Here is a 26,812-nt window from a genome sequence, read left to right as displayed (position 1 = left end):
TAAGCACAAATGCGAAGTGCTCCACTTAGGGAGGAACAATCAGTTTCACACACAGAATGGGAAGCGACGGTCTAGTCCTGTAGAAAGAGATCTAGGGATCATCGTGGACCAAAAGCAAAATATGAATCAACAGTGTGAGGCTGTTGCAAAAAAAAAAGCAAACATGATTCTAGGAGGCATCAACAGGAGTGTTGTAAGCAAGCCACGAGAAGTCATTCTTCCGCTCTGCTCTTCGCTGATTAGGCCTCAGTTGGAGTATTGTGTCCAGTTCTGGGCACCACATTTCAAGAAAGAGAGGGTCCAGAGAAGAGCAACAAGAATGATTAAAGGTCTAGAGAACATGAGCTATGAGGGAAGACTGAAAGAATTGGTGTTGTTTAGTTTAGAAAGGAGAAGACTGAGAGGAGACATGAGAGCGGTTTTCAGGTATCTAAAAGGGAGTCACAAGGAGGAGGGAGAAAAATTGTTCTCCTTGACCTCTGACAAGGGCTGGGCTTAAACTCCAGCAAAGGAGGGTTAGACATTAGGTTGGACATTAGGAAAAACTTCCTACCTGTCAGGGTGGTTAAACACTGGAATAAGTTGCCAAGGGAGGTTGTGGAATCTCCATCACTGGAGATATTTAAGAGCAGGTTAGATAGACATCTGTCAGGGATGGTCTAGACGGTGCTGGGTCCTGCCATGAGGGCAGGGGACGTGAGGTCCCTTCCAGTTCTAGAGTTCTATGATTCTATGACCCCTGTGCTGCTTTGTGAGGTTAGGGCAGGGTGGTATGTGAAGGAGACAGCAGTTGTCACCCAGGCTGAGGGAATGATAGAAATGAGGCCCTCTTGTATTCAGGTGAATCCTGTTGCTGCTGCCTGGCATGTCAGGTGTTCCTCAGATACAACCTACACCGGTGTGCGGTGGTTTGTCACAGCTCATGAATAGGCTGCAGCGGAACAGCAGATGGTGCCAAGAACCTGAGCCAATGTTGGTCAGGTTATTCGCAGGGCCAACCCTGAGAGGGATTGTTGTCCTGTGTATTTCTTCTGTGTCTTTCCACCAGGGAAACCTGCTTACGGAAGGTGAAATTCAGCCCTGTGCTAGGGGCTAGCAACAGGTCTATGCAATATCTAAGTCTCACTTCAATTTTGTTTTGGCTGCTGCTTTGCACAGGGACGGATTTCGCCGGCTGCATCACGCTTTCCCAGAGAAGAATCGTTGGAACGGGTCCTCCTTGCTGTTGGTTTGCATCAAACTGATCACTGTCCCTACCTCCTTCCTTCTGATCAACAAACGTTCAGCTGTGCAGTGGCAGAAATAGGAACTTGGCCCTCCAATGGCTTGACAGTGAACTAGACGGAATCAGCCCTAACGCCAATATTGTCATGCGGGACTAATCCTCAAGATGCGGCAGGGCCACTTGTTCATCCCTAATGCTGAAGTCCCTAGTTCCTCCTCTCCGTGATCTATCCTAGACCCATCACTTCCTGAGAACTGTGTCGAGTTGCTGTTGTTTTCCCCGATGACTGAGCTGGGGGTGGGGGGGGAGGAAGAAGGGAATCCGGCTATCTGGGTGCTCCTGGGGTGGGTGGAACTCAAGCTCCCAACCCTGCATTCCCCAGGCAAATGCTGTAACCCCTAGTCCATTCAAGAACCCCACACCACCTCCCTACCACCTTCAGAAAGTCCCTTATCCTCTGTTTGCTGTCTGGTTGCTCCCAGGGAACTGAATACACCAATCACGATTAAAAGCAATGGCACTGACCACAAATTACGACGTAGTCATATTGGGTTCAGTGCCATTTTCCTGTACTGGATCTACACGGGGAAACTTTTGACAGCCCTAAGTAGCAGTGGTGGAAATGGGAAGGGGAGGAGACAAATCCTGGTGTAAATAGCAAGTCAATAGGGCTATGGCACGTACTCTGATGGAGGACCTGCCCCAGACTTTAATGATCACTGTTGCACGTGTCTATTCCTGAAGTTCTGGGGTTTAGAAATCTCTCTTCTCGATGATGCTTTGATGTATAGAAATGGCACGCCGCAAGCCTCCATTCCAGACAATAATTGCAAAGGCAAACTCTCATATTGTATTAAATCACAGGCCAGCGGTGAGGTCAGGCTGGTAAACAATCTTTCTGAGTGAGGGTTAGCCTTTGCATTGCTGTCATTTTACCCCTGGCTTCTCTACTATAATAAACCATCTGAGAAGCAAGGTCATAAAACATTAAAATATGAGAAATTGCAGTCTGCTGAGCTGCCCACAGGGGAGGGGATGAAGCATATTAGGACCCAAGACAAACTAGTGTTGATAAACTTTCTGATCGGTTGGGGGGAGGAGCGGAGGAAGAATAGTTTATTGAAGCTGTCAGCAAAGATCAAATCTATTGTATTACATACTCAAGCTTCTAGCAGTGCCATTGCAAATCTTCTGTAACATTGTGAACCTACAGTTTGTGGAATAACTAGCTATACACTTGGGCTACATCTACACTGGCAGTTTCTTGTGCAAGAACTGTTTTGCAGAAGAGTTCTTGTGCAAAAAGTCTTCCACAAGAGCGCGTCTACACTGGCATGTGCTTTTGCGCAAGAGTGTCTATGGCAGTGTGGACGCTCTCTTGAGGAAGAAAGCTCTGATGGCCATTTTAGCCATAGGGGTTCTTGCGCAAGAAATTCATGTTGCCTGTCTACACTGCCCTCTTGTGCAAGAGGGCTTATTCCTTGCAGGGAGAGGAATAACTCTTCCGGAAGAAGCCCTGTTTTCCAACGCTGTACTGTAAATTTACTTGCCCAAGAAGTAAATTTTTGTGCAAGATCAGCTGTTCTTGAGCAAGAAGCCGCCAGTGTAGACGTAGCCTTGGTGACTATAAACTAGAACCTTAGCCCCCCTCCCCGCCTCTTCACACCTATTTTTTTTAGAAAATGCTTTCCCATTCTGGACATCGGGGGTTAATGTCTGAATTTCCCATGTGGTACATAATGGCGCGATGTGCTACCTTGGTGTGTGAGACGAAGCGTGAAAGATGCTAACCAAGAGGAAGTGCCTCAGGCAAAAATCTGAAACCGCTTTGCTTTCTGAGAAGCAGTTTCATGGAAAGCGTTCGGTGGGGCTGCATTGCTCTTCTTGGAGGTCTTGGAGCTCGCTTATGTCTTCCTGACTTCCTAAAGAGAGAAGGTAAGCGAGGAAACATCTTTTATTGGACCAACTTCTGCTAGTGCATGGTACCTGCTTTCGAACAGCACAGGGCTCTTCACAGCTTCAGGCCAAAGAATTAGTTGTCTAGCAGAGTTGTGAATGTAAGTTCACACTGTTACCTTACTCTCTCAGGGTATGTCTACACTATCCTCCTAGTTCGAACTAGGAGGGTAATGTAGGCATACCGCACTTCCAAATGAAGCCCGGGATTTGAATTTCCCAGGCTTCATTTGCATAAGCGAGGAGCCGCCATTTTTAAATCCCCGCTGGTTCGAACCCCGTGCAGCGCGGCTACACGGGGCTCGAACTAGGTAGTTCGGACTAGGTTCCTATTCCGAACTACCGTTACTCCTCGTGAAACGAGGTGTACCGGTAGTTCGGAATAGGCACCCTAGTCCGAACTACCTAGTTCGAGCCCCGTGTAGCCGCGCTGCACGGGGTTCGAACCAGCGGGGTTTTAAAAATGGCGGCCCCGCTTATGCAAATGAAGCCTGGGAAATTCAAATCCTGGGCTTCATTTGCAAGTGCGGTATGCCTACATTACCCTCCTAGTTCGAACTAGCGGGGTAGTGTAGACATACCCTCATATCCTAGAACTAACACAGCTATAGTAATGCTACAGATCACTTTGTAGACGGTGTGGGGGCTTGAGTGGACTAAGGGATATGGCATTTACCTGGGGAGTGCGGGGCTGGGGGTCTAAGTCCTGCCCACCCTGGGAGCAGCCCGATAGCAACACAGGCTGTCCTGGAGATGGAGCTGGCTCCTGCATTTGGAAAGCAGGATAAGGGACCTGCTGAAGATAGAGAGGTGGGCTGGGTTCTGAAGTAGACTCGGGAATTTAGCTGGGGAGCACAGGGTGGTAGGCTCGAGTCCTGCCCCCCCAAACCTCCCCCCGACCCTCTTGGGAGTGACCAGACAGCGAACAGAGGATAAGGGACTCTCTGAAGGTGGTAGGGAGGTGGTGTGGGGTTCTTGAGTGGACTAGGGGTTACAGCATTTGCCTGGGGAATGCAGGGTTGGGAGCTTGAGTTCCACCCACCTTGGGAGCAGCCGCATAGCCCGCACAGGCTGGTTCCTGAATTAGGAAGGCAGGATAAAGGACCCTCTGAAGGTAGGCAGGTGGGCTGGGTCCTGGAGTAGCTTAGGCGATAGGGTATTTGCCTGTGCAGCACAGGGTGGTGGACTCAAGTCCCGCTTCCCCTGGCAGCTCAAGTCTTGCCTCCCCTCTTGGAGCAGCAGGACAGCAAACACAGGCTGCCCCCAGGATGGAGCTGGCTCCTATATTAGGAAGGCAGGATAAGGGACCCACTGAAGGTAGAGGGGTGGGGTGGGGTCTGGAGTGGATTAGGGCATTCCCCCTGAAGAGCAAAGGGTGGTGGGTTCAAGTCCCACCCACCCTGCGAGCATCCAGACAGCCAACTCAGGAATGGAGCTGGCTCCTGTGTTAGGAAGGCAGGATAACGGACCCGCTGAAGGTAGGGCAGTGGAGTGGGATCTCCTGTGAACTCAGGGACAGGGCATCAGTCTCTGGAGCACGGGCTGGTGGGCTTGATTCTGCCCACTCCGACGTCAGCTGGGAAGCCAACACTGGCTGCCCCAGGGATGGAGCTGGTGCCTTGATTAGGAAAGCAGGAGAAGGGACTCTCTGAAGGTAGGGAGCTGGGCTGGGTTCTGGAATGAACTAGGGGATAGGGCATTTGTGTAGGGAGGGGAGGGGAGGGCAGGGCTGCAGGTTCCAGCTCCAACCCCCCTCCACCTACCCTGGGAATGGAACAGCAGAGCCCAGGCAGGCCTGCCCTGCACCACTCCTGAATGCAGCTGGTATGTACAGCGGTGGATCTATGGTTCTATGTGCTGCCCCTCATCTCCAGGCCCCAACCACACAGCTTACAGCTTCCACTGGCCACAGTTCTCCATTATTGATTAATGGGAGCTGCAGGAGTGGTATCTGCAGGCAAGTACTGTTTTCCGCAAAAAAGCCCCGATCGCGAAAATGGCGATCGGGGCTTTTTTGCTGAAAACCACATCTAGATTGGCCACGGACGCTTTTCCGCAAAAAGTGCTTTTGCGGAAAAGCATCTTGCCAATCTAGACGTGCTTTTCCGAAACTGCTTTTAACGGAAAACTTTTCCGTTAAAAGCATTTCTGGAAAATCATGCCAGTGTAGACGTAGCCTGTGTGTCTCTGTCATTCTCACAAACATGCACTGTCCTTCCCTCTCCTCTCCTGACCCAACACATACATGGGGGATTGTTACTACTTTTACTGCCTGCAAAGTGGGTTGTTTTTGGTTTTTGACTGTTCTGTGCATTTCGTAACTTTCATTTCTCTCTTACACTTACTTTTAATTCTTTGAGTAGTGAGTTCTAAAATGCTGAACCTGTCACATCTGGAGTAATTATCTCTATGGTAATTGTACTACTGGACGTGGCTGGCATGTCCCTGCAGCCCCTGAGAAAGTCAGATCCCCTGTCAGGAGCTCCAAGATCTACTGGTAGATCCTAATCTACTGGTTGGTGACCACTGTGTTGTTAGAAGATAAACGAATCATAGGGAAGAAAGCACCAAAGAAAAAGCTCATTGCTTTGGGATACAGTTACTGAGCTATACCTTGCGTACCTCAAGGCTGTTTACATTTAGGCTGCATCTAGACTGGCATGATTTTGTGCAAATACTTTTAATGGAAAAGTTTTTCCGTTAAAAGTATTTGCGCAAGAGAGCGTCTATACTGGCTTTTGAGCAAAAGCATCCGTGCCAGTGTAGACACTCTCTTCCGCAAGAAAGCTCTGATGGCCATTTTAGCCATGGGCTAAATACTTGCTCAAGAGGGCTTATCCCTGAGCGGGAGCGTCAGAGTATTTGCGCAAAAACCACTGGTTTTGTACATTACAAAGTCAGTGTTCTTGAGCAAATACTCACAGCCAGTCTAGACAGGCAGCAAGATTTTGCGCAAAAGTGGCTGCTTTTGGGAGAGAAGAGAGAATGGGGGTGGTTCTGGAAATAATTTCTGAAATCATTTCAGTGTCATGAATCATTTGCAAACTCATTGCCATTGATTGTTTGAAGTTTGTTTAGTTGGGAACTAGGCAGGATGTGGAGGGGTGTTACCCTGGGAGACAAGGTATCAGCCTGATGACTTTGACAAAGTGTCTTGAAGTCCAGAGAAATGAAAACTGGAAAATACCTACAGATCTAGTCCAACTAATAATGGAGCTCTAGGGGGATAAGGCATGCGCAGAAGGGTATTGGCTCTATGCCTCAGCAACCACACAGCTGCTCTCAGTTTATCTGATCTTGCAGCCAGCGTACTGTAGCATTAACAACATGTAAAACTGGCAGCATGGGAGAGGTGCGGGGGAGATTGCAGGCTGATGTGCTCATCTGAAATTAGAAACTGAAAGTAGTATTCTGGTGAAAGATAAACCTGTAACTTTAATCCTCCTGTGACAAAGTTGCAAACCAGTATCAGTTACCTGATTGGGGACAGAATGGAAGCAGGGATAGAATGAAGTCATGCATAGGGAGGTTACCCTGCTGCCACAGGCTGCAAAACCTACTTGTGTTAGGGGTTGTGTGTGACATTTCGGCTAAGTCCACACTGCCACTTTACTGCGCTGCAACTTTCTGCCTCAGGGGTGTGAGAAAACTTCCCCCCCGCCCCGAGAGCAATACATCACAGTGCTGCAAAGCACCAGTGTAAATGGGGTGCCAGTGCTGGGAGCTACTGCCCCTGTGGAGGTGGTTTACATAGAGTTCTGGGAGAATTCTCTTCTAGGCTGTGCTTTAATTTTAGAAGCTTTGGTCTGACATCTTTCTGTCCGTAGATAGCAGCAGCAAAATTCACACACGGAGTCCAAACAGGGCAGTGTTACTGTAGGTGCAAATACACTTTTAAGATTTAACACCCCCCCCCCGCCCAAATGATATTTCAGCTGTTCTCATGCACGTGTCGGTCTTTATTTCCTAAAGGACTCTTAGCACTTCACTTGAACAACTGTGGAGTCTCAACTGAGAGCCAGTCACTAGCAAGAGTCTTCCCAGTGACTGCTTTGCAATATTGATTGTGCATGTGCATTTAGGATGGATTTAGAAGTTGTTTGCAGTGTAAAGCAATTGAAGGCAGTTTGGGCCATCTTCAATGCTGTGTTTTCATTGTCCCAGTGGAGTGGATTGCAAAATGCAAATAAGTAGCAGGGATGGTGAAGGATAAGTGAGACTTTAAACATTCTTTCAGTTTTAATTATCTTGGGTATTGTTTGTGACACAAAGAAGTTTGTTAAAAAATACGAGCTAAGGTTTTCAACAGCAACCTGTGATTTTTTTTTTTAATTCAACTGGAGGCGCCTTAAAGGATCTAGACTTTTTTTCCTCAGATGGCAGGTGCTCAACCCTCTCTAAAAATCAGGATCCTTTACAGGAGCCTCGAGTGAGGGTCCCAAAAACAGAGTGGTCCCCCCCCCAAATAATTAGTCCCTTCTGAAAAATGTGACTGTGATTTTTAAAGAACATTCAGTGTGCTAAGTATTAGTAACATAGACTCCCTCCTAGGCTGTCTCCTAGTTCAGAGTGAGTTTCCCCCTGTAAATGTCACTCTGTGTCTATCTATACTCATTTAAGGGATGGTTAAAGAATAAACCAGAGAGAAGCTGGGATAACCAAAACAGGTTGAAAGTGCAGCTGAAGGTGGAGGGACATCCTGGGTATGTCTATTCTGTAACGCAAGCCCAGGCTTAGTAGCACTCCACTTAGCAGACCCTGGACTTGTTGATTTAGAGCAGGGTTTCCCAACCTATGGGTCGGGACCCAAATCTGGGTCGCCATTACATTTCAAAAGGGTCACCAAGTGTCTCTCCAGGTGGCTCTGCCCTCCCTCCGTTTTTCAATTGCCTTGGGTCACCAAGTCTTTCTCAATTGTCAAAATGGGTCCCCATCTGGAAAAGGTTGGGAACTGCTGATTTAAACTCATTTGTAACCCCAGGCTAGGAATTTTTGAACCATGGGTCCAAACCTGGGGCTTCAGCATCTGCCTTGCCTGAGCCAAACTATGCACATCCCTGACTTCCTAGTGCCATCCCAAAATATGGCTGCCTTAACCCTTAGTTTGTGGTGCAGTGTGGGAAAACTTAACTGTCCAACACAATTGACTGGCTAGAGAAGTGTTTCTCAACCTTTTTTTTCTAAAGTATTCCTTAAAAAAAAAAAGTTAGAAGTATCCCCAGTACCTACAGTTTTCAGACACACACGATTTTTTTCTACCACTGCAACACATTTGTTTAACAACTTAATCGTTGCCGGGTGGGCAATGAAATTTTTGAGTGTAAAAAGTACAAAAATAATAGAGCACTGTAAAACTTAAAACAAATTCAGTTGTCTCAATTTCAGTAGTGTTGACGTACCCCCCCAGACTTTTCTTGAGTACTGAAGGTACTCGTACCAGTGGTCAAGAAACACTCAGCGAGAGGACTAAGACAGTTGGACCATGGGACTGTGGGATATTGTTGGCAGACTCCCAGAGCACAACTCCAGTGCGGCAGGAAAAGGGCTTGAACCCAGGCTGGCAGCTTGACTCAGGCTTGTACCCTCCACTCCCATGGGGTCATTAGACCCTGGGTTAGTGCCATTTGCACACAGATGGAAGGGGTGGGGGGGCTAGGCTTGAACCTGAGTTCAAATACTGGGCTACACTGCAGTGTAGACATATGACATTTACAATAGGTGGACTCACAAGCTTCCACAACTGCGGTTTACTCTGGCAGTGCCTCACTAATCCTCCTGTGATTTTATCCAGGTCAGGGATAACTACTTTTTTCAACTCCAAGGAAAATATATTTAATCCACTTTTAGATAAGCCCAGAGCACAATCAGGCATGTGCAGGGGAGAGCATTCCTACCAGGCCAGTTCTGCCACATGAGTAAGCTGGAAGAACAGCCGTACATCAGGCAGAAATGCAAACATGATGACGGATTTGTCACACACGCCATCAGAGAAAACTCAGCAGCTTGTGGCCATTTAAACAGCACTTTTCGGCTTTTTAACCACTCTGTGAAGGTGACGCCTGTTAGGTAAATACCTACCAGTTACTCCTGACTTGCATTGGAGTAAAGAACAGAATTCAGGCTCGACATCAATATGGAAAATTCTGTGGTTCGGAACTGGTCAGGTTCAACCTGTCGTCCAAACTCCCAGTCTTGTGCTCTAATCACCAAGCTTAGAGAACCTCAAACCTTTTTGCGGTGTGGATCACATCTAAATATTGTTCTAACCTAATTCCTCTCTGATTCGTAAGCATGTGGATCACTTTCTCATCCAACCACAATTGTGTAATACCCACGTGCCAACTGCAGCAACTCTTTACAAGGCGAAGTAACAGAGGGAAACAATTTAATAATATACATTTGGATTTCTTAATGCAAATTAACAGATGGGGGGGGAAAAGGAGGAAAGCCATTGCTATGTGACCCGCCAGCTCTATGTAGACCAGTGGCAAGTGTTCTGCAGTTCATCAGTGCCCTATGGATTATGGATTATAGTTTGGGAGCCTCTGTACCAGGTCCCGTATCAATAAATCTAAAACTTAAGTAAAGGGTCTAGTGTACAGTGAGATACTTGGAAAAGGAGAGGCAAAGATTTGGAAAAAGAATAGTTGTTTGCCTATAAAGCACGTTAGAATGATACATTTTCTGTATACAAAGAGTTTGCATAACTCACAATCTTGCATAAGTGGGACTGTGCAAAAGCAGACAAAATTATTGGAAGTAGTTCTCTTGGTTGCCAGGAAATGTATTGTGATGCATTAGCTCAAGGACAAACAACAAACATTTAAAGAATGGAGGGAAAGCATCAAAGTCTGTATCCCACGGAAGCAAGAGATTACAGGGAACACTGCTCCCAGGCTTGATTCTGGTCCTACGCTATGGTCTTCTACACTGATTACAAAGCTGGGGTCAGCATTATTTCAGCTTAACATGTGTGTTTCTGTACAAGAATGTTTGCTAAGGTAGACAAGGCATCTGTGTGCAATAGGGACAACATTGCTGACTTTGGTGACATGTGGTGAGGAATTTGGACTGGTCTACACACTGGTTTGACTGCTATAAACTATACTGGCTTAGAATCAATAGTTAACTTCCCTGCAAAGTGGCACTAGTTTATCTACTAGGTATTTTAGAGAACCTTTTGATCTGTTTGTTCAAGAGCTCCTCCTAAACTATAAGAATTAGGACCACCACATTTGGTAAGCAGATTCCTTTTGTCATAATTTAAAGCCAGGTCAGGGTTTGGCTGTGCCAGAATAAATGAGATGTTCCTGGAATTCAATTGTTTCTCATAAAATGGAAAGGGAGGGAGTCTAGTAGGAGGAACAGTTATACTGGAGAATGACCATGCGGGGGCAGCAAGGAGCCAGAGCAGGGGACCAGGACAGCTGTACCCCCATTGAGCCCCCAGGGATGGAGAAAGGGACAGTAATCTACTATATATTGCAGAGACTTTATCAGTCTGTCTGTCTCCCCCAGCCAGGGAACATGCATTCTGCCCCTGGATGTGCTCGCTGCAACTACATTGGCCATGGACAGGTACTGCTCACCTGGCCCTAAGCTGCTGTAGTGAGAGAGGGCTGGGGTTGTTCTCTCTCCCCAGAGCAGCCAACATATTGAACCCCTCATTGTCACCACCACCACTCAAGAGCAATGATACAGATGAAAAAAACAAAACGTACTTAAGGACCCGAGCAACGAGGGGCAAATCTAGTGCATGGTTTATAAAAGTGCTTATTCCATATTCAAAGTCCAATACATCCCCAATGTGCCAACATGCTCTGTAACTGTTCTTTGTTATTTAATAATCTGCCATCATTCAAATTCCCTTTTATTCTCCTACCTGCTGCTGTTCAGCTTGGTTGTTCAGTGTCTGCCTGTGTGTGACACGAGTCTGGGCTTGGGGAGGGTTTGTGCATTTGCAGGGCTGGGGCACTCTGCAGGTGGGCAAAGAGGTAAGGAGTATCCTGTGCAAGGGTCACCTGGTGGAGAGAAGGCAGTGGCATTGGTCCTGGGTGGTAGGGGTAGGCTGGCTAGTCCCCAGGGCTGTGTGCAGTGGCACTGGTGGTAAGGGTACATGGTAGGGTAAGCTAGTCCCCAGTGTGTGCAGGCAGGCAGGCATTCATGGGTGAAGGGCTGGCTGCAGGTCCAGCTGGTCCCCAAAGGAGGGTGACGGGGCAGGGTACAGGGCAGGTTGGTCCCCAGCAGTGGGTGCAGCAGCAGCAGGTCCCCAAGGGTGGGTGACAGGGGTGGGGCAGGCTTCCAGTCCCAGGGCTGGGGGCAGCAGTAGTGGGGCTGTGGCAGGACACACTGGGTCCCTGGGGCTGTGGGATGGGGGAGGGTGGCAGGCTGGTCCCCAGGGGGGCTAGGAGCAGGCTGGCCCCCTGGAGCTGGGGAAAAAGCGGGATGTGGGGCAGGCTGGCTCCCTGTGGGGTTAGGAGCGGGGTGGGCTGACCCCCTAGAGCTGGGGGAGAAGCGAGATGCGGGGCAGACTGATCCCTGGGGGGCAGGAGCGGGCAGGCTAGCCCCTTGTGGGGTTTGGGGCAGGGCAGGCTGGCCTCGGGGGCTGGGGGAGAAGCGGGGTGCAGGGCAGGCTGGTCCTGTAGGGGGCTAGGGGCAGGGCAGGCTGGCTCCCTGTAGCTGGGGGAGAAGCGAGATGCGGGGCAGGCTGATCCCCGGGGGAGGGGAGGGGCGGCTGCGGGGCAGGCTCGTCCCCTCGGGCTGGGGGGGAAGCAGGGTGCGGGGCAGCTGCCGGGCAGGCGGATCCCCTGGGGGGTGGGATAGGCGGGCCCCCTGGGGCTGAGGGGAAGCGGGGTGCGGGGCAGCTGCGGGGCAGGTGGGCCCCCTGGGGTTGGGGAGAAGCGGGCTGCAGGGCAGGTTGCTCCCCAGGGGGTAGGGGCGGGTGGTGGGCAGACGGGCCCCCTCGGGCTGGGGGAGGTGCGGGGTGCGGGGCAGGCTGATCCCGGGGGGGGGGGGGGTGGGACAGGCTGACCCCCTGGAGCTGGGGGAGAAGTGGGGCTCGGGGCAGGCTGATCCCCAGGGCAGGTAGGGGCGGGTGAGGGGCAGGCGGGCCTCCTGGGGTTGGAGAGAAGCGGGGGGCGGGGCCGGCGGGCCCCCTGGGGCAGGGGGAGAAGCGGGGGGCGGGGCCGGCGGGCCCCCTGGGGCAGGGGGAGAAGCAGGCTGTGGGGCAGGTTGCTCCCGGGGGGGGTAGGGGCGGGTGGGGGCCGGCGGGCCCCCTGGAGCAGGGGGGGAAGCGGGGGGCGGGGCCCCTGGAGCGGGGGGGAAGCGGGGGGCGGGGCCGGCGGGCCCCCAGGGGCAGGGGGGGAAGCGGGGGGCGGGGCCGGCGGGCCCCCAGGGGCAGGGGGGAGAAGCGGGGGGCGGGGCCGGCGGGCCCCCAGGGGCAGGGGGGGAAGCGGGGGGGCGGGGGGCGGGGCCGGTCGCTCCCCGGGAGGAAGAGCCCGCAGCGGGGCGCGCGCTCTCGGTTGGCCGGGGCCGTGAGGGGGGAGGCCCCGCCGCTCCAGTCCCGGGGGCCCGGCAGGTGGCTCGCCCCTCCCCGGGGCCCCTCCCCCGGCCGCGTCCCGTCCCCAGCCCGGCTCCGCGCCGCCTCTTGCCGCCGCCCGCTCCCAGCTGACGGGGGCAGCCCCTTGTTTACCGGCCAGGCAGGCAGCCGCGAGCCCGGCCCGCGCCGCCAGCGGCCCGACGAAGCGGCGGGAGAGGCGGGCGCGGGGCCCGGCGGCCTCCGAGCGGCGGAGCATGGCGCTGAGGGCGGCGCTGGCGCTGGCGGTGGCCGCGCTGCTGGGGGCCTGCTGCGGCCCGAGCCGCGGGGAGAGTAAGTAGCGCGGGCGCGGCCTAGTCCCCGGGGCAGGTGCCCCCGCCACGCAGCCGGCGCTGAGGGGAGCCGCGCTCGCCCGCCCCCCGCCGCGCGGGCTGAGGGAGCGTCTCCCCCGCGCGGAGGTGACTGTGCCCCCTGCAGCCCGAGCGGGGCGACAGGGCGGGAGGGTCGCCCTGACACCGCCCTTTGTACCTGAGCGGGGGGGGGGCAGTTCCAGGACTCCCCCCCCCCCCCCGAGCACTTTCTTGCTTTTCATCCCCCCCCCCAACCAAATGCCTTTCTTCAGGGTGGGTTTGGGTGGGAGCTATAATGAGGGGCGGGAGTTGCCTTAAATGAACAGAAAGTGGCGTCTATGGAAGGACTGACTGATTGATTGATTTGTGTATTAATTTATGAATTAAAAAAGGGGAGTCAAGGTGCGCGTGGGAAGCTCTCCGAAATGCAGCCAGCGTGCAACGTACCTGCGTGTGACTGAAAAGAGGTCTAGCAACAGCTACAAAGATAACGGGGGGTGTTTATTGGAACAGACACATGGACTAGGTCAGGAGGAAACTCCTTTATTCCTGCTTTGCTTGGCATAGGCTAGTTGGCATTAAATGTGCCCATCTGCATTTTTTTGTTAAATCTCTAAGGTGCTGCAGAACGATTGGTTGTTTTTTAAGGTGTGTGTGTGTTTTTTTTTCTAGTGCAGACTAGCACGGCTACCCCGAGACATTTGTTTTTGGTTTTTGTTACTTTGGGTTCGGGATAAATGAAAAATCTTTCGTTTTATGAAGTTGCTGGTAACTTTACCTTAGTGGCCATGAATATTTACTTCTCACAAGTATTTTGAAATGGGGCCTCTAAGTTGACTTGTGAATCAGGGTCTAAAACTGTTTCTCTTAAATGTGGCATTTGGCATGTGCAGGGGGTATAATTGTATCATGTGTGCCTATATATAAAATAGAGGGTTGAGAACTTAGCCCATGCTTTTCTGTTGGAATTTACCCTACAAGTAATGTCTTTGTAAGTCTATTTTTGTTTTAAACATGAAAAAGCATGCCACTCTAGCCTTTTCCTCGCTATATTACAGAATTCTAACTCTTTTTTTAAAAGTTAATTTCAACACCAGATATAGTTTCTGAAAGCTCTTAGCATGGTGTGGGCTTAGAATGGCAAGGATTTTAAATTAACCACAAAATGGTTCTTAAACAGGTTACAGGTATTAAAAGCAAGGGTGTGGAGAGAAGTTACATTAATGGAGGGATTGGGGAGATTCCTAAATGAAGCTCACAACTATCTTAACGAGTGTCAGACCATTGTTTATGGCTGATTTTAGGTGGATAAGCTTGCTTAAATAAATGACTTAAGCTAGCATTTACTGTCTGAATCTAGCTTGTTTTTGTTTTTATAGAAAATGAAAGAACCTGCTGGTAAATATTTGCTTAAAGAGAATTAAGTACTGAAATTGTTCATTTAATAACCTTCATTGTACTTGGCATGTTTCCCACAGAAGCAATAGCAGTAGGGTGGTTCAGAGTCCAGATATTGCATTGATTGGTACGTCACATACATACAATAATAAAGGTTTCAAAGCAAGAAACACTCCTGACTTTTGGAAAAACAATCTATTTGGCTGGTCACGTAATCAAAAATACCTTCCTCTCTTCTCTCGCACGCTCTTTTAAAAAATTATTCATGTATTCACTTTAAAATTTGAGAAGTACTACTGTGTTTTTCAACTAAGAGTTGAGAGATGGCAGGCAGCCCAAACTGTGGTGTGGGGAAATACATGAAGATTTCATTCTCCAGTGCACAACGCTTTAATTTTAGTACCGATATAACTTTAATTCAGTGACCTCAAAGTTCTTTACAAATTGTTACTGGTACAAACAAACTGCTGATCTTGTGGCTTTCTGTAGCACCATTTGTTCTTGGATTGTTTATGTGTTTATGAATGTAATGAATTAATCCTCACAACATCCTTATGAAATAGGGAAGTATTATTTCTGTTTTACGGATAGAGAAATGGGATCAATGTCCACCGAGTCAGACTATAGCAGAGCCCAGAATGGAACAGGGGGATATTACTTAATTTTATTACGTATATAGTGCCAGTACCGTCCTAGGTATGTTAAGGATAGGGATGTAAAATCCTGTTTAATCAGTTAACTGGACAGGTGAGGGGGTTGCTTCAGCTGGGCTGGAGCATGCCCACCTGAGTCTTGTTGCTTAGCCAAGCCTCCTGGCTGTGTCAGGTGTGGGGCTGCCCTGCTGGTTAATTGTAATGTGTAAGCATCACTTGGTTAACCATTCATAACCCTAGTTAAGGATATGTAGGAAAGTCCGTGGTCCAAAGAATTTTCAATGTTGTCTTAATGCCCATGTCACTCCTCTAAACACTAGCGCACACTCTTATATTTGCAGAGCATTAGAGTATGTATTGAAAATAACACATTATTTAATGTGAAGGTGCATTCAGCAGTTTGAAGATGAATGCATACACAATTGTTGCACAAGCAAAAAACCAGTGAGACATTATTGAGGATTTAATTGTTGCTCCATAAGCAGGCTGTTTTTGTTGAAATAAAGTGACTAATTCCACACACACAGGTTATGCCTGCTCTTTTGAATGAATCTCTATCTAAATTACAGAAGTGCCTGCTCTTACAGATGTAAAACTCTGTAAAGTTCCTTAAAAGATGCCCCCCCTCCTATTTTATAATAGGAAAAAGCCAATGTCACCATAGTTGAGATACAAGCCTTCTCTCTTGCAGTTGTAGGGTTCCACGAAATATTCTTTTGCTAGTTGATTTATCCAGTGTTGCTTGGGTTCTTAACTCAATTTTGTTTTTCTTAATTTAAATTATTATTCTGGGTAGGGACGTTAGTGTATAGATATTTAAACAGTGAACTGATAAGCCTGGGCTTATTAGTTAACCAAAACAACTACATGCAACACCTCCCCTTTGCTGCAGAGGCAGAGAGGTCTTAAAATGAGAAGCACTTACCACCAAAAATAACCTGTCAAATCTTTCAGAGGGCAGTCCTAGGGATAGTCAACTTCCTGACAAAAAGTTATGTCAAGGTGAAGGAATATCTTTTATTGGACCAACTTCTGTGGGGGGCGGCGGGAGAGAGAGAGGCTTTGAGTGATTCAGACCTCTTCTTCGAATCTGGGAAAGTGATGAAGAGTGTCACAGCTAAATACAAAATACAGGACTATGTATCACTTTTTGTTTCAGCTACATCAGACTAACACAGCTACATTTCTATCACTAAGCTAAATACAAGTTTGAATAGATATGTGCAACTTAAGCTAAGCTGTTTTAGGGGATCATTGATTTATGTGTGACTTATGCTACAGTATTTTGGGGGCTGGACTCTTCCCTTTTGAGGTGTCTTCCAGCCCTATGACTTTATGATTCAAAGTGAAGTGGCCCTGTGGTCATAGGTCAAAAAGGGGGGTTAGTGGCTGTACTGAGACTTAAAATCTTGTGCCTTTGTTAAGGCCATGTTTTTAAGGGTCTAGCAAAGTTATGAATTCAAGCTCCCTGGCACACTCTTTGAAAGTGCTTTGCGATTAAAAACTTGTCATTTGTGAGACTGGAAGAATATCTGCCTGATGGCAGAGACTTGAACCCCGACTGTTTCCTCCTGAAGTCAATGGGAGCCTTCTGCCTTATCTAAAACGCTTTAGTATCTACTTTTTCACCCTGCGGTTTATCTAGTTCTGTGGCCCAGCAGAGTCATCTTCGATTATTCTGGTCTGTCCTTTGCCTTTTGTAGGGGACCGGTACAGCAGTAAAGAAGTAGGTCCTTATTATGACTTTAATCAGGAGCGGCCCTAGACTAGCTGCCAGCAACTGGCGCCCTAGGTGAACCATGCAATCGGTGCCCCCACCTCCAAACCCCTCAACGATATTGCACCACCATTTGGGGCCCCATTTAACTTGGCGCCCTAGGCAACCGCCTAGTTCGCCTATATGGACGGGCCGCCCCAGACTTTAATATAGAGAACATGAAAATGGTATCAAATCCCAGGTTTAGGGTAGAATGGAAAGTGCAGCAGGCCAGGCTGTGGGGTTTGAATGCGACTGGCATAGGAGAAGCTGTCTTCAGGGCACTAGGGGTATTGCTCTTGCCTCAGCAGAGCAGAGGTCGTCTCCTTCCTTGCCTGCAGGAATAAATTCAGCAGCTGCCTCACAAGGTCATCTGAGGGAGCATAAAGGTAAATGAACAGACTCTCTTCTTCATCACAGCCTCATTTGAACCTGCTTCGCCACACAGACCTCACTATTAGGGGCAGCAAACTGAAGTTTAAAATTAAACCATTTAACTATTAGATCTTTTTCTGTTTGTTAAACCCATTATTGGAGTAGCCGAGGGGAGCCGTGTTAGTCTGTAACTGGAAAAACTTAAAAAAACAACAAATAGTCTTGCAGCACCTTAGAGACTAAAAGAAAATGTAGATGGTATCATGAGCTTTCGTGGGCACAACCAACTTCAGATTATTTGAGTAGTTTGGAAACTGGTTCTCGTAGTCCCTTGCATTGATGTTTCCCCTGGCTAGTAGACCTCATGACCTCTCATCTCAGCAAGGTTGACACCCCTATCACTGGGTTCATAAATTGTCTTACAAGTGAGAAACAGAAGCTCTCAGAAGCCCTCTTTCCTCTTCCTACCTCTTACTCCTGAAAACAAGGGCGTTTATTATGTATGAAATGTCATGCTTTTGAACTGAGCAAAATTAATGTTTTCTTTTAATGATTCAGTTACCAAGGCAGGTTATATATGTTTTAAAAACTGTACCGTTAATAAAATGTTAAATGGTCTGTAATCATCTTTTCATGAACAGTTAGTTCTATGTTATCTCAGACTTAATGGATAAAGAAACAAAACTCTGGAGTAGTGAGTCATTAAGGTTTATTATCCAAACTGTTTACTATAAATAAGGTTTAAGTTCCAAAGAATTTCTCTCAGCCACAGTATTTTGAAAACCAAAGCTGACATCAGATGTGGTTTCTCTATCCAGTACCTTAAGGGTATTGCTGCCGAACTAATTTGTACAAGGGGCTCCCTATATTTATGGCATGTATTTTAGAAAAATCACTGTGCCTTGCCATTAAATCTTATTCGGTGGCCTGATTTAGAAATTACTTAAGTTACTTTGAATAGCTTGATAACAAAGGATGCAGGAGTGGGTGTGTATGGCTTTTTCCCTCCTCTCTCCGAAAGGGCTGCTGTCCTATTTGGCTGTCCCCTCCCTTTTTGTTGTAGGGTGGAAGCATGTAGTCTGGGCTTTGTGCCTGTTCCCACTGAGGTTAGTGATCCAATTTCATTATGTGATGTCATAGGTAGAATTTGGTTCACTGGGAATTTTGTCAGCAGCTTTCCTGGGAGCAATGATGGATCCTAGTATATACAATACAGTGGAGCAGATATGTGAGGATTGATCCCTTAAGGTCAAATCAAATCAGAACTTGGCTTACTTGTGTTTAAGAAAAACTTACTAATAACTGCAAAAGCGACGAGGAGTCATGCATCTGACGAAGTGGGTCTTTGCCCACGAAAGCTTATGCTCCTACACTTCAGTTAGTCTATAAGGTGCCACAGGACTCCTCGTCGCTTTTGCAGATTCAGACTAACACGGCTACCTCTCTGATACTTACTAATAACTGGCTCCTGAACTTTTTTTGGGGTGCTAATTTGATCAGTTTTCATATTAATTTGTTTCTGAATTTTTCCCCAAGAGGAAATATTGATGAGAAAAGCTGTGGGGGGGAGAGAAGGGGGAGAACCACTTGTTCTTTCCTAATATGAAGTTCTGGGACTGACATAAGAGTGGTTACAGCACAAATAGAAGGCTGTTGCCTTTAGTGTTGTGTCCTTTGGACTCAAACATTGAAAAGTTCTCTTAGATTGGTGGCTAACTTGAAGTTTTGGGGTTTATGAAAGACATACAAATCTCAATGCAGTTGTCTAATGTTACGCCTGTTGGCTTTGTTAAAGTAAATGTACTAAAACCAGGTTACAGTAATCTGTTGGTTAACTGTGCTTTTAGGCTGAAAGCAAATCTCGTAGTCCATGTCTTAGGTACAGCTAGTACAGTATTGTCTTAAGATTTATTTCAGTACTGTGCATCCCTGCAAACCACATACTTCAATTAATCTGAGAAACATGGCTAAATTTTTCCAAATATAATGAAAAATCATTTGCTGTCTCTTGTAGTGATAAAAAGACTAGAATGTGGATTCTAAAGCTGAATTTCAGCCGCCCATTCCCCATGTAGCTTCTGATTCAGGAAGCTACTGCAAAGTGATTTCTGCACGTGCAGATATAAGTCTTTACTGAGATGAGCATTCTCACAAATTTAAAAGTTTTCTAAATTTATTGTGTCTGAGCTAATTAAATTACAATTCTATGGAAATTTTTTTTAACACCTAAGTAGAAAGTGGGGATGATATATATCCATGATAGAAAGCAAAGATAAATGAATCCCATGACTTACAGAAGTTAAATAAAAATGCACGAAATGAACATGACTGAACATGCTTCAGATATTGGTGTTTGTGCTTTGAAAAGTATTTCAGTCTTGAAATTCCATATAGTGATACTGCACCAATAATCTGCTACCAATAATCTGCTATGTATTTGCGATTGTGTGTCTGTCTTTCTGTCTGTCCAATAACTCTTCCTAAACAGTAAGAGCTAAGGTCCACCAAATTCCACCTTCTTCTTATGACTAAAAGCAAAGTAAGGGATTGGTTGTGCCAGGAAAGTGGGCTGTGTAGAGCCTTGTGTGGATATAAAGTTTTGTATCTGCATCTGTATCCACAAAAGTGAGCTGTGGCTTTCTGCAGTCACATCATGGATATCCACATTCACAGGATACTAGGGATATGAATGTGAACACAGTTTATCGATAAGCCCAGGTTTCTCCATTAACATGCACGGTTACTGTACCAGAGGCGGTAGCGCTGAGGGGGTGGAAGACGGGAGACAGCTCCCCATGCATACCAGTTCCTGTAGAGCTGCCTATTCTCTCCCCTCCCACCACATACACTGCTGCCTCTGATACAAAATTTCTATTCACATCCATATCTAGAAATCTGTATCTGGAAAAATTAGCCTTGGATATCCATGGATTTGTAGGGCTCTAAGGATGTGCCTGGAATGGGATTGCTTCTCATAAAAACAGAAGAGACAATCACCAGACAGGCAAAAGAGGCTGGCTGGTGGCATACCCCCATCCAGGATTACCCCTTCTTTCCGTCCCCCCTGCCCCCAAGCCTTGCACCCGCCCTCCCCTGATTTGTGCAGGAACGTGCTCAGTTTGCTGCATTCCTCACGCTGGCTGGGAAGTGCAGTGCACAGATGAACCTGGACCTGCCCCAGCCTGGGGACGTGCAGCTTGGCTGTGCCCGCACTAGTGGCCATAGAGGCACTTCTCACCTGGCCCCAAGCTGCTGTGGTGAGAGAGAGAGCTGGGGTTGTCTCCTCTCCCTGGGGAAGCCTGCATGCTAAACACCCTCCTCCCCTGTGCCACCCCAGAGCAAGGATTCTAGCCCTTAGCACACTGCTAGCACTGTATTAAGTGCTTTACAGATAGGAATGGAAACTATCTGCTTGCCACAAACAGTTCTGTGAACATGGTCAAGATTCTAGAAATACCTCTCTTCTAAAGTTCTGTATTGAAGGTTTTTATAATGTAGTGCCATAAATGTGCATGTTTACAGTACAGCTGTATAGGTCGGTTCCAGCTAAAAGTTTAATGTGACCTCATCTTACACTTTTTTGCTTAAAAAAAAAAGTTTAATAACTCCAGTTTAATAGAAACCATTTCAGGTAGGAAGATGTGATCCTGATCTATGGTACTTTATCTAAAGACCACAGGTAGGAGTGATCATGAAAGGTCGTTACTAATAGTGAGGTATTTGAGTTGTGGCTAATGTTTTTCAAGAATGGAATTTGATGTAAAGAATTTTGAAGTTTTATTCTGTAACTGATGTTTTAAAGGGACTCGGGCTAAGTCTGTGCTGGCAGTTACAGCGCTGTTCACAGAGCGCTGCAGAGAAACGAACCACTGGTGTATCCACTGTGCTCCTTGTGATGGTGGAGCATGTCCACATTAGCAACTTTTGCAGTGCCAAAGGGAGCAGTGCACTGTTGTAGGTATTCATCTGTGCAGCTGGCCACATGGTGCTTTGGGAAGGGTTTGCAATGCCATATGGGGAAGGCAGCTGTGACAGGGTGCAGTCACAGAAGACCTCTTGGGGGTGCTTCCTGGCATGCTGACAAAACCACTGACAAAACCACTTCCTTGCTCTCTGGGGCTTCTCACCACCCTGCCCTGCTGGGCCAGGTCTCCTGGTCTCCCGCAGCCAAGGCACAAAGCTGAGATCACTGCTCTCTCCACCCCAAAGGAGTAATACAGACACTGAAACTCTTCAGTTCTGAGGAAAATGCAGTTTTGGGCCCAGTTTCCAGGAAAACCACTCCTCCAAATGAGATCAGAACCCTAAACAAATTATTCAGGTAAGCCCCCTTTAACAATGGAAAGGGGGATGCACACACTGCTCCCCAGGTAACAATTATTTACACCGGGTTTGATAGTAAATACAATCGATATTATTATGTACAAAGAGGAGGATTTAAGTGGTTGCAAGTGAAAACAGGTAGAGCAAAGTAAATTACAAATTTAAAATAAAACAAAACCTGCGTAGCTAGTTCTAACACTTATTACAAACTGTTCTTCTTCCACCTAAGCCTCCAAACCAGGAAAGATCTTTTTTTCCCTGGGGCCTCTGGTTCATTCTCTTGGGAGTGTCATGCCAGCCAAAGACAAAAAGACTGAAACATTTTAAATCTTAAATAGCCTCCTTTTCAGGCAGAAATTCTGTGGCAGATTCTCCCCTTCCATAGAAAAGTTCCTGGTCAGACCTTACCAGTTGGGGTGGTCACATGACTTCATAAGACCAACAACCACTGCTTAGACTCAAAGGACAAAAGAGGCTGTTTACAGGTGATCACCCAGACATTGAGAGAAACACCCTTGATGGCTTTCATTTGCACATTTAAAACTATAAAGCATTCCATACCCCATATTTTTAACTTTACATACGCCAAAATAAGATCTACAGATCCAGCAGATTGAGACACTGAAATTGATCACATGAGGTATTTTGTCCAAAGCATTTTTGAATTATGCAGATGAGTCCATAAGTCAATTTCATAAAGTATGAGGGGGGAAGGGGGACCCGTCACAGCAGTTTCAAGGTTTCCCATTCCAATTGCTCCCTGGTCTTCCTGCTACATTGACAGCTGCTTTTCAGTAAGTCCTGGGGAAGGGGGGAGATGGTGACAAGGAGTGCGTGCGCGCGTATGGGGGTCAGAGATGGCATATTTTGGGGAATGTCAGCATGCAGGCTTGTTCAGACAGCGTCAAGAAACAGCTCATCCCGAGGCACGGGAAGGGGAAAACTGGGGGACATGACCAGGGAGGCTGCCGCTGGGATCCAGGGGTTAACTGGTTGAGCATTTAACTTGTTAACAAATTAACCAGGATTATATAGTCCTAGTTATTGCTCACAAAGTGCCTTGCTAGTGTGGACACCTCAGGATTACAGCACTGGGGACTGATTTACTATATTGCACTGCAACTTACCAGTGTAGATTTGGCCTCAGTTAAAACTGACAGGCTGAAATTGTTCTTAAAACTGTCTTTTCACAGTAATAAAAAAAAGAGTGTAGTGCTCCAGTGGTTTCTGATGCAATCAGAGCAGCAGAGAGGCTAATTGAATTAGGTTACTGGCTCTGGATGGTATATTAGAGATAGTATTGCAAATTATGAACTTCTGTTAAAAATAGAGGTGAAAAGTCTGCATGATCTCAATATTTTGTTTTCAAAGGCATTTACTGGTAGCTGCACTGGAAGATTGCTAATTAAGTACACCGCTAGATATATTGGTACATCCAGGTATGGAGATAGAAATACAGGTAAATTTTGTTAATAACTGTTTTAGTTTTAGCATTGTTGTTTACATAGTTTGATAGATAGGTAATTGCTCTAGGAATATTATAATGGCTAACCTTTTCGACGTGGGTCCTGGTACCTGGCTTGCTGTCCCCTCAATGGGTACATCTGCTTCCCGGTTGTGCTGGAGTTCACTGGCAAGGGCTGGTTAACCAGTAAACATTCCAGTATGTTTACTGGTAAACCATTCAACATCCCTAGATTGGTCTGACATTGTAATAGTCAATGGAAAATACTGGTTCCCTATAGAATTCAATATAATACACAATTTATTTATGTAGTGTTCATACAAACTGTATTCCAGATGACCGTGATTGGAGGCGGGGGGGGGGGGGAATTTTTCAATGAGACTAGCAAGGCAATTGAGAGTTAGTGAGGGGAAGAGATTCAGGGAGAATGTTCTAGAGAGCATGGTGTTACAGGTAGAGAGAATAATTTTGCATTAACAGTTGAAAGTTTGTGTAAAAGGGCAGAGTAGGATGGTGCTAAAAGAATACTGGGGTGAAGAGAGGTCTAGAGAGACTTTTGACAACATCTGGAGCAAGTGCCTAGAGGGGAAGAAAGACAAGGACGATAACTTTGATTTGAGATTGAAATGTCTAGTTGGCCAGGAAAGCTGATTTTAAGAACAAGGTGGTGCATTTGTATATTCTGTGCAGGTGAGTCAGAGCTTGTGTCACAGGGAACAGAGTAGTTATCAATACAGTTTCAGCCAGGAATGACTGAAAAGGGAAAAAAGAATCAGAGCAAGGGTTGTGTGTCTGCATCCTCTCCCCTATTGCCTTGGGGTGAGATGGACTGAGCTAAAGATTCAAAATTAGAACCTATGCTTGGTTTGTTCACTTGGCAGTGTGGCTAGACAGAAGGCTTGAACTCTGATACAATAGCTGGGTGGATAACTTCAGCAATGGGTTTTTTTCTGGCTTTGCTAGACATTTTATTTCAGGAGTAGGCTTTTTCAGTGGATAGTCTGGGTTTTGATACTATGGTTCTCAACCTGGTGCTGTAAAAAGACAGTCAGTTGTAAGTTTTGCTCTGTTGCTCAGTCCTGTACCAACTGATACAGTTGATCTCTTGGTGAATTTTTTTTCAGTGTCTAAAGTTGTAAATACACCCATGTTTCTTTGGTTCCGTATTTCATTGGTGCCTGGTCTTATGTTTCTCTGTTTTACTTCTTCCAATCTGAGCCATGTATGATCATTCATATTGTTAATTTTCTCTCTGGATTATTGATTCTGTTGAATAAAATGCTTAACCAGATATTTCAGGGAAAACGTTTCCAACCTTGGAATGTAAAAACAAAATAAATTACAGGCTTGGCCTCCCTGGTCCAGCACCCTTGGGACCTAACTGGTTGCGAATGAGGGGATTTGCCAGACCAGGGGAGGTCCCCTGATATTGGCCTTTCCCTGTTGCTAGCTGGGTCCTGGCCTAGCTGGGGGTCTCCAGGACCGGGGGTCTCCAGGACCAGTGCTCTCCAGCTGCTGCCATCCTGCTGTGGTCCAGGAGTATCCGCGGTCCAGCTGGACCAGGGAGGCTCGGTTTAGGGAGATATAACCTGTAATGTAAAAGGAATACTTAGCCTCATGTTCTCAGTTGTTGGTAGAAATATCATTATTACCCCCTCAATGAAGGCCAAACTAGAGTATAGTCTGTGCTCTTTTATTTTCACAAAATTTCTTTCACTTCCTCAATAACTTGTAGAAAATGCCATGTTGCCCAATTACTCCCATTAAATCCTTTTCTATTAATGGCATAACCTGCCAAATGTAGGCATGGTGTTCTCTTTAAATACGTGCCAAATATCCTCTGCTGAATAGATGTTTATTCATCTCTTGTGAATGCCAAGTGGCTGTCTAAATACTGTTACTTCAATATGGACACTGTTCACAGCAAACAAAACCCTATATCTCGCAGATGACAAAGACCTATGAACGTCTTCCAGTCCACAGCGATAGGCATATATGTGCAGGATTGTTCCCTGCAGTATTTTGTAGTACTTAAGTCCTACTGGTTTGAAATGTACCCAGTCATGAACTGACACTACGGTGTATTGTACAAGTGGTTGAACATAATTTTTTTAGAAGGCTGTCACTTACTTATTTCTGTTCCTTTTGCCTTCCAGTTTGCGGGAGCATGGACATTCGAAATAACCTGACACGTTTGAATATGCTTGAGAACTGCACTGTGATTGAGGGCCACTTGCAAATATTGCTGATGTTTAAAACCAAGCCTGAAGATTTCCGTGAGTTCAGCTTTCCCAAATTGACTATGATTACAGACTATTTACTGCTCTTTCGGGTATATGGGCTAGAGAGTTTAAAGGGGCTTTTCCCAAACCTCACTGTGATTCGAGGAACTCATCTCTTCTTCAACTATGCTCTGGTCATTTTTGAGATGGTTCACTTGAAAGAGATTGGCCTTTATAACCTGATGAACATTACTCGAGGTGCAGTCCGGATGGAGAAGAACAATGAACTGTGTTATTTGTCCACAATTGACTGGTCTAGGATTTTAGACTCTGTGGAAGACAATGACCTTGATGCCAACAAGGATGACAAAGAGTGTGGAGATGTGTGTCCAGGCACTGTGAAAGGAAAAAGCAACTGCCCATCTACGGTCATAAATGGCATCTTCAATGAACGCTGCTGGACTCACGACCACTGTCAAAGAGGTAGGAATACATAGTAAGAGATTTGGGGTGTGGTGTTTTTTTTGAGAATTGCTGTTAGCTCTTGTACCATCCTTGCTACGGTTCAGTATGTCTGAGTACTAATTTATTCCTTCATAAACTGATATGTTTTATTTCAAATGCGGAGTTACGTTTTTCTTCAAATTTAAAAATGAGCACAGTAAAGAAAGTGTATTGCATTTTAATTTTTCAAAAGTTTTGTGTCTTACTGCACAGCTTCCTTTTTAAAAAGACCCCATTCTAAAATATCAGCTAATACTGCAAGCTGCACACTGAATATTTGGCAACTAAACATTCTCTTTTTAATCTCTTCCTGTAACTTTTTTATCCATCTCCCCCAGCTATGTGACTAATTAATGGCAATTTCTTCCTAAAACATCTTCCTCCTCTTCCACCTGTTACCTTATTTCCTTTATAAAGAAAATTACTGAAATTCTAAATATGGAAACAGCTTAATAATATGTGTGTGTACATGCTCTCCAAATGAAGAATGTGACTGTACATACGTTTAAATTTCAGTTATGTTTGTATGGTAACTTTAAAAAGTAAATCTATATTTAGATTGCTTGCAAACTCATTTTCTTACACACATTCACTTCCTTGTATAATTTATTTTCCTTTTACAAAACTTGGTCAAAATATTTAGAGTGGCAACATTTGTAATTGATTTCCAGCTTGAAAAGCATACTTGATAAGTTGTATTTTGACTGACTTATCTTTGAATTCAAAACCTCTGCAGCAGATATTCCTTATACTCTTACACATGCCTGCCTCAAGATGGTTGTGGGTTTTTTTTTAAGTGAAGCATTTTTTATCAGTCATAAGTGGTGAAAGTGTTAACAAATAAGTACACTAGTTTCCCAGAAACTATGGCAATATTAAATGACAGTTCTTCTCAAACAGAATGTGTTACTCACTGCTTCTACACTTCTGCCATCCATAATAGTCCTCAGTCAAGGTTGCCTTAAGGTGTGTGACTGTATAATCAATTCCTTGAAATCTGATATTGTGCATTTCTGTGGCTTATCTGGTGACTTCAAACAATTGTTCATG

The 26,812-nt window shown here is 46.4% G+C and overlaps 1 protein-coding gene and 1 long non-coding RNA gene across 6 annotated transcripts in view; one reads left to right on the top strand and one right to left on the bottom strand.

Moving 5' to 3' along the window:
* Positions 1-13,004, bottom strand: part of LOC142819022 (uncharacterized) — a 43,334-nt gene extending 30,330 nt beyond the window's left edge. Inside the window, exons 1-2 of the long non-coding RNA XR_012896703.1 lie at positions 12,873-13,004; positions 11,064-11,202 (exon numbers count right to left, since the gene is read on the bottom strand). This is a non-coding gene — a long non-coding RNA (uncharacterized LOC142819022). The remainder of the gene's footprint in view (positions 1-11,063; positions 11,203-12,872) is intronic.
* The window catches only part of INSR (insulin receptor), a 133,856-nt gene that overhangs the window by 16,062 nt on the left and 90,982 nt on the right, over positions 1-26,812 (top strand). For 2 of the 5 annotated variants that reach the window (XM_075902956.1, XM_075902955.1), the window contains exons 1-2: positions 12,916-13,049; positions 25,193-25,741. In XM_075902956.1, the coding sequence (XP_075759071.1) occupies positions 12,974-13,049; positions 25,193-25,741 (625 nt within the window). In that variant the 5' untranslated portion in view covers positions 12,916-12,973. Of the gene's footprint in view, positions 1-12,910; positions 13,050-13,388; positions 13,593-22,942; positions 23,031-25,192; positions 25,742-26,812 lie in introns of those variants that run through there. The other 3 variants (XM_075902957.1, XM_075902958.1, XM_075902959.1) reach the window with 3 other exon arrangements.

Source organism: Pelodiscus sinensis, chromosome 19 (genome assembly GCF_049634645.1).
Source record: "Pelodiscus sinensis isolate JC-2024 chromosome 19, ASM4963464v1, whole genome shotgun sequence".
NCBI classification, from domain to species: Eukaryota; Metazoa; Chordata; order Testudines; family Trionychidae; genus Pelodiscus; species Pelodiscus sinensis.
This window is presented reverse-complemented; position numbering and strand designations above follow the sequence as displayed.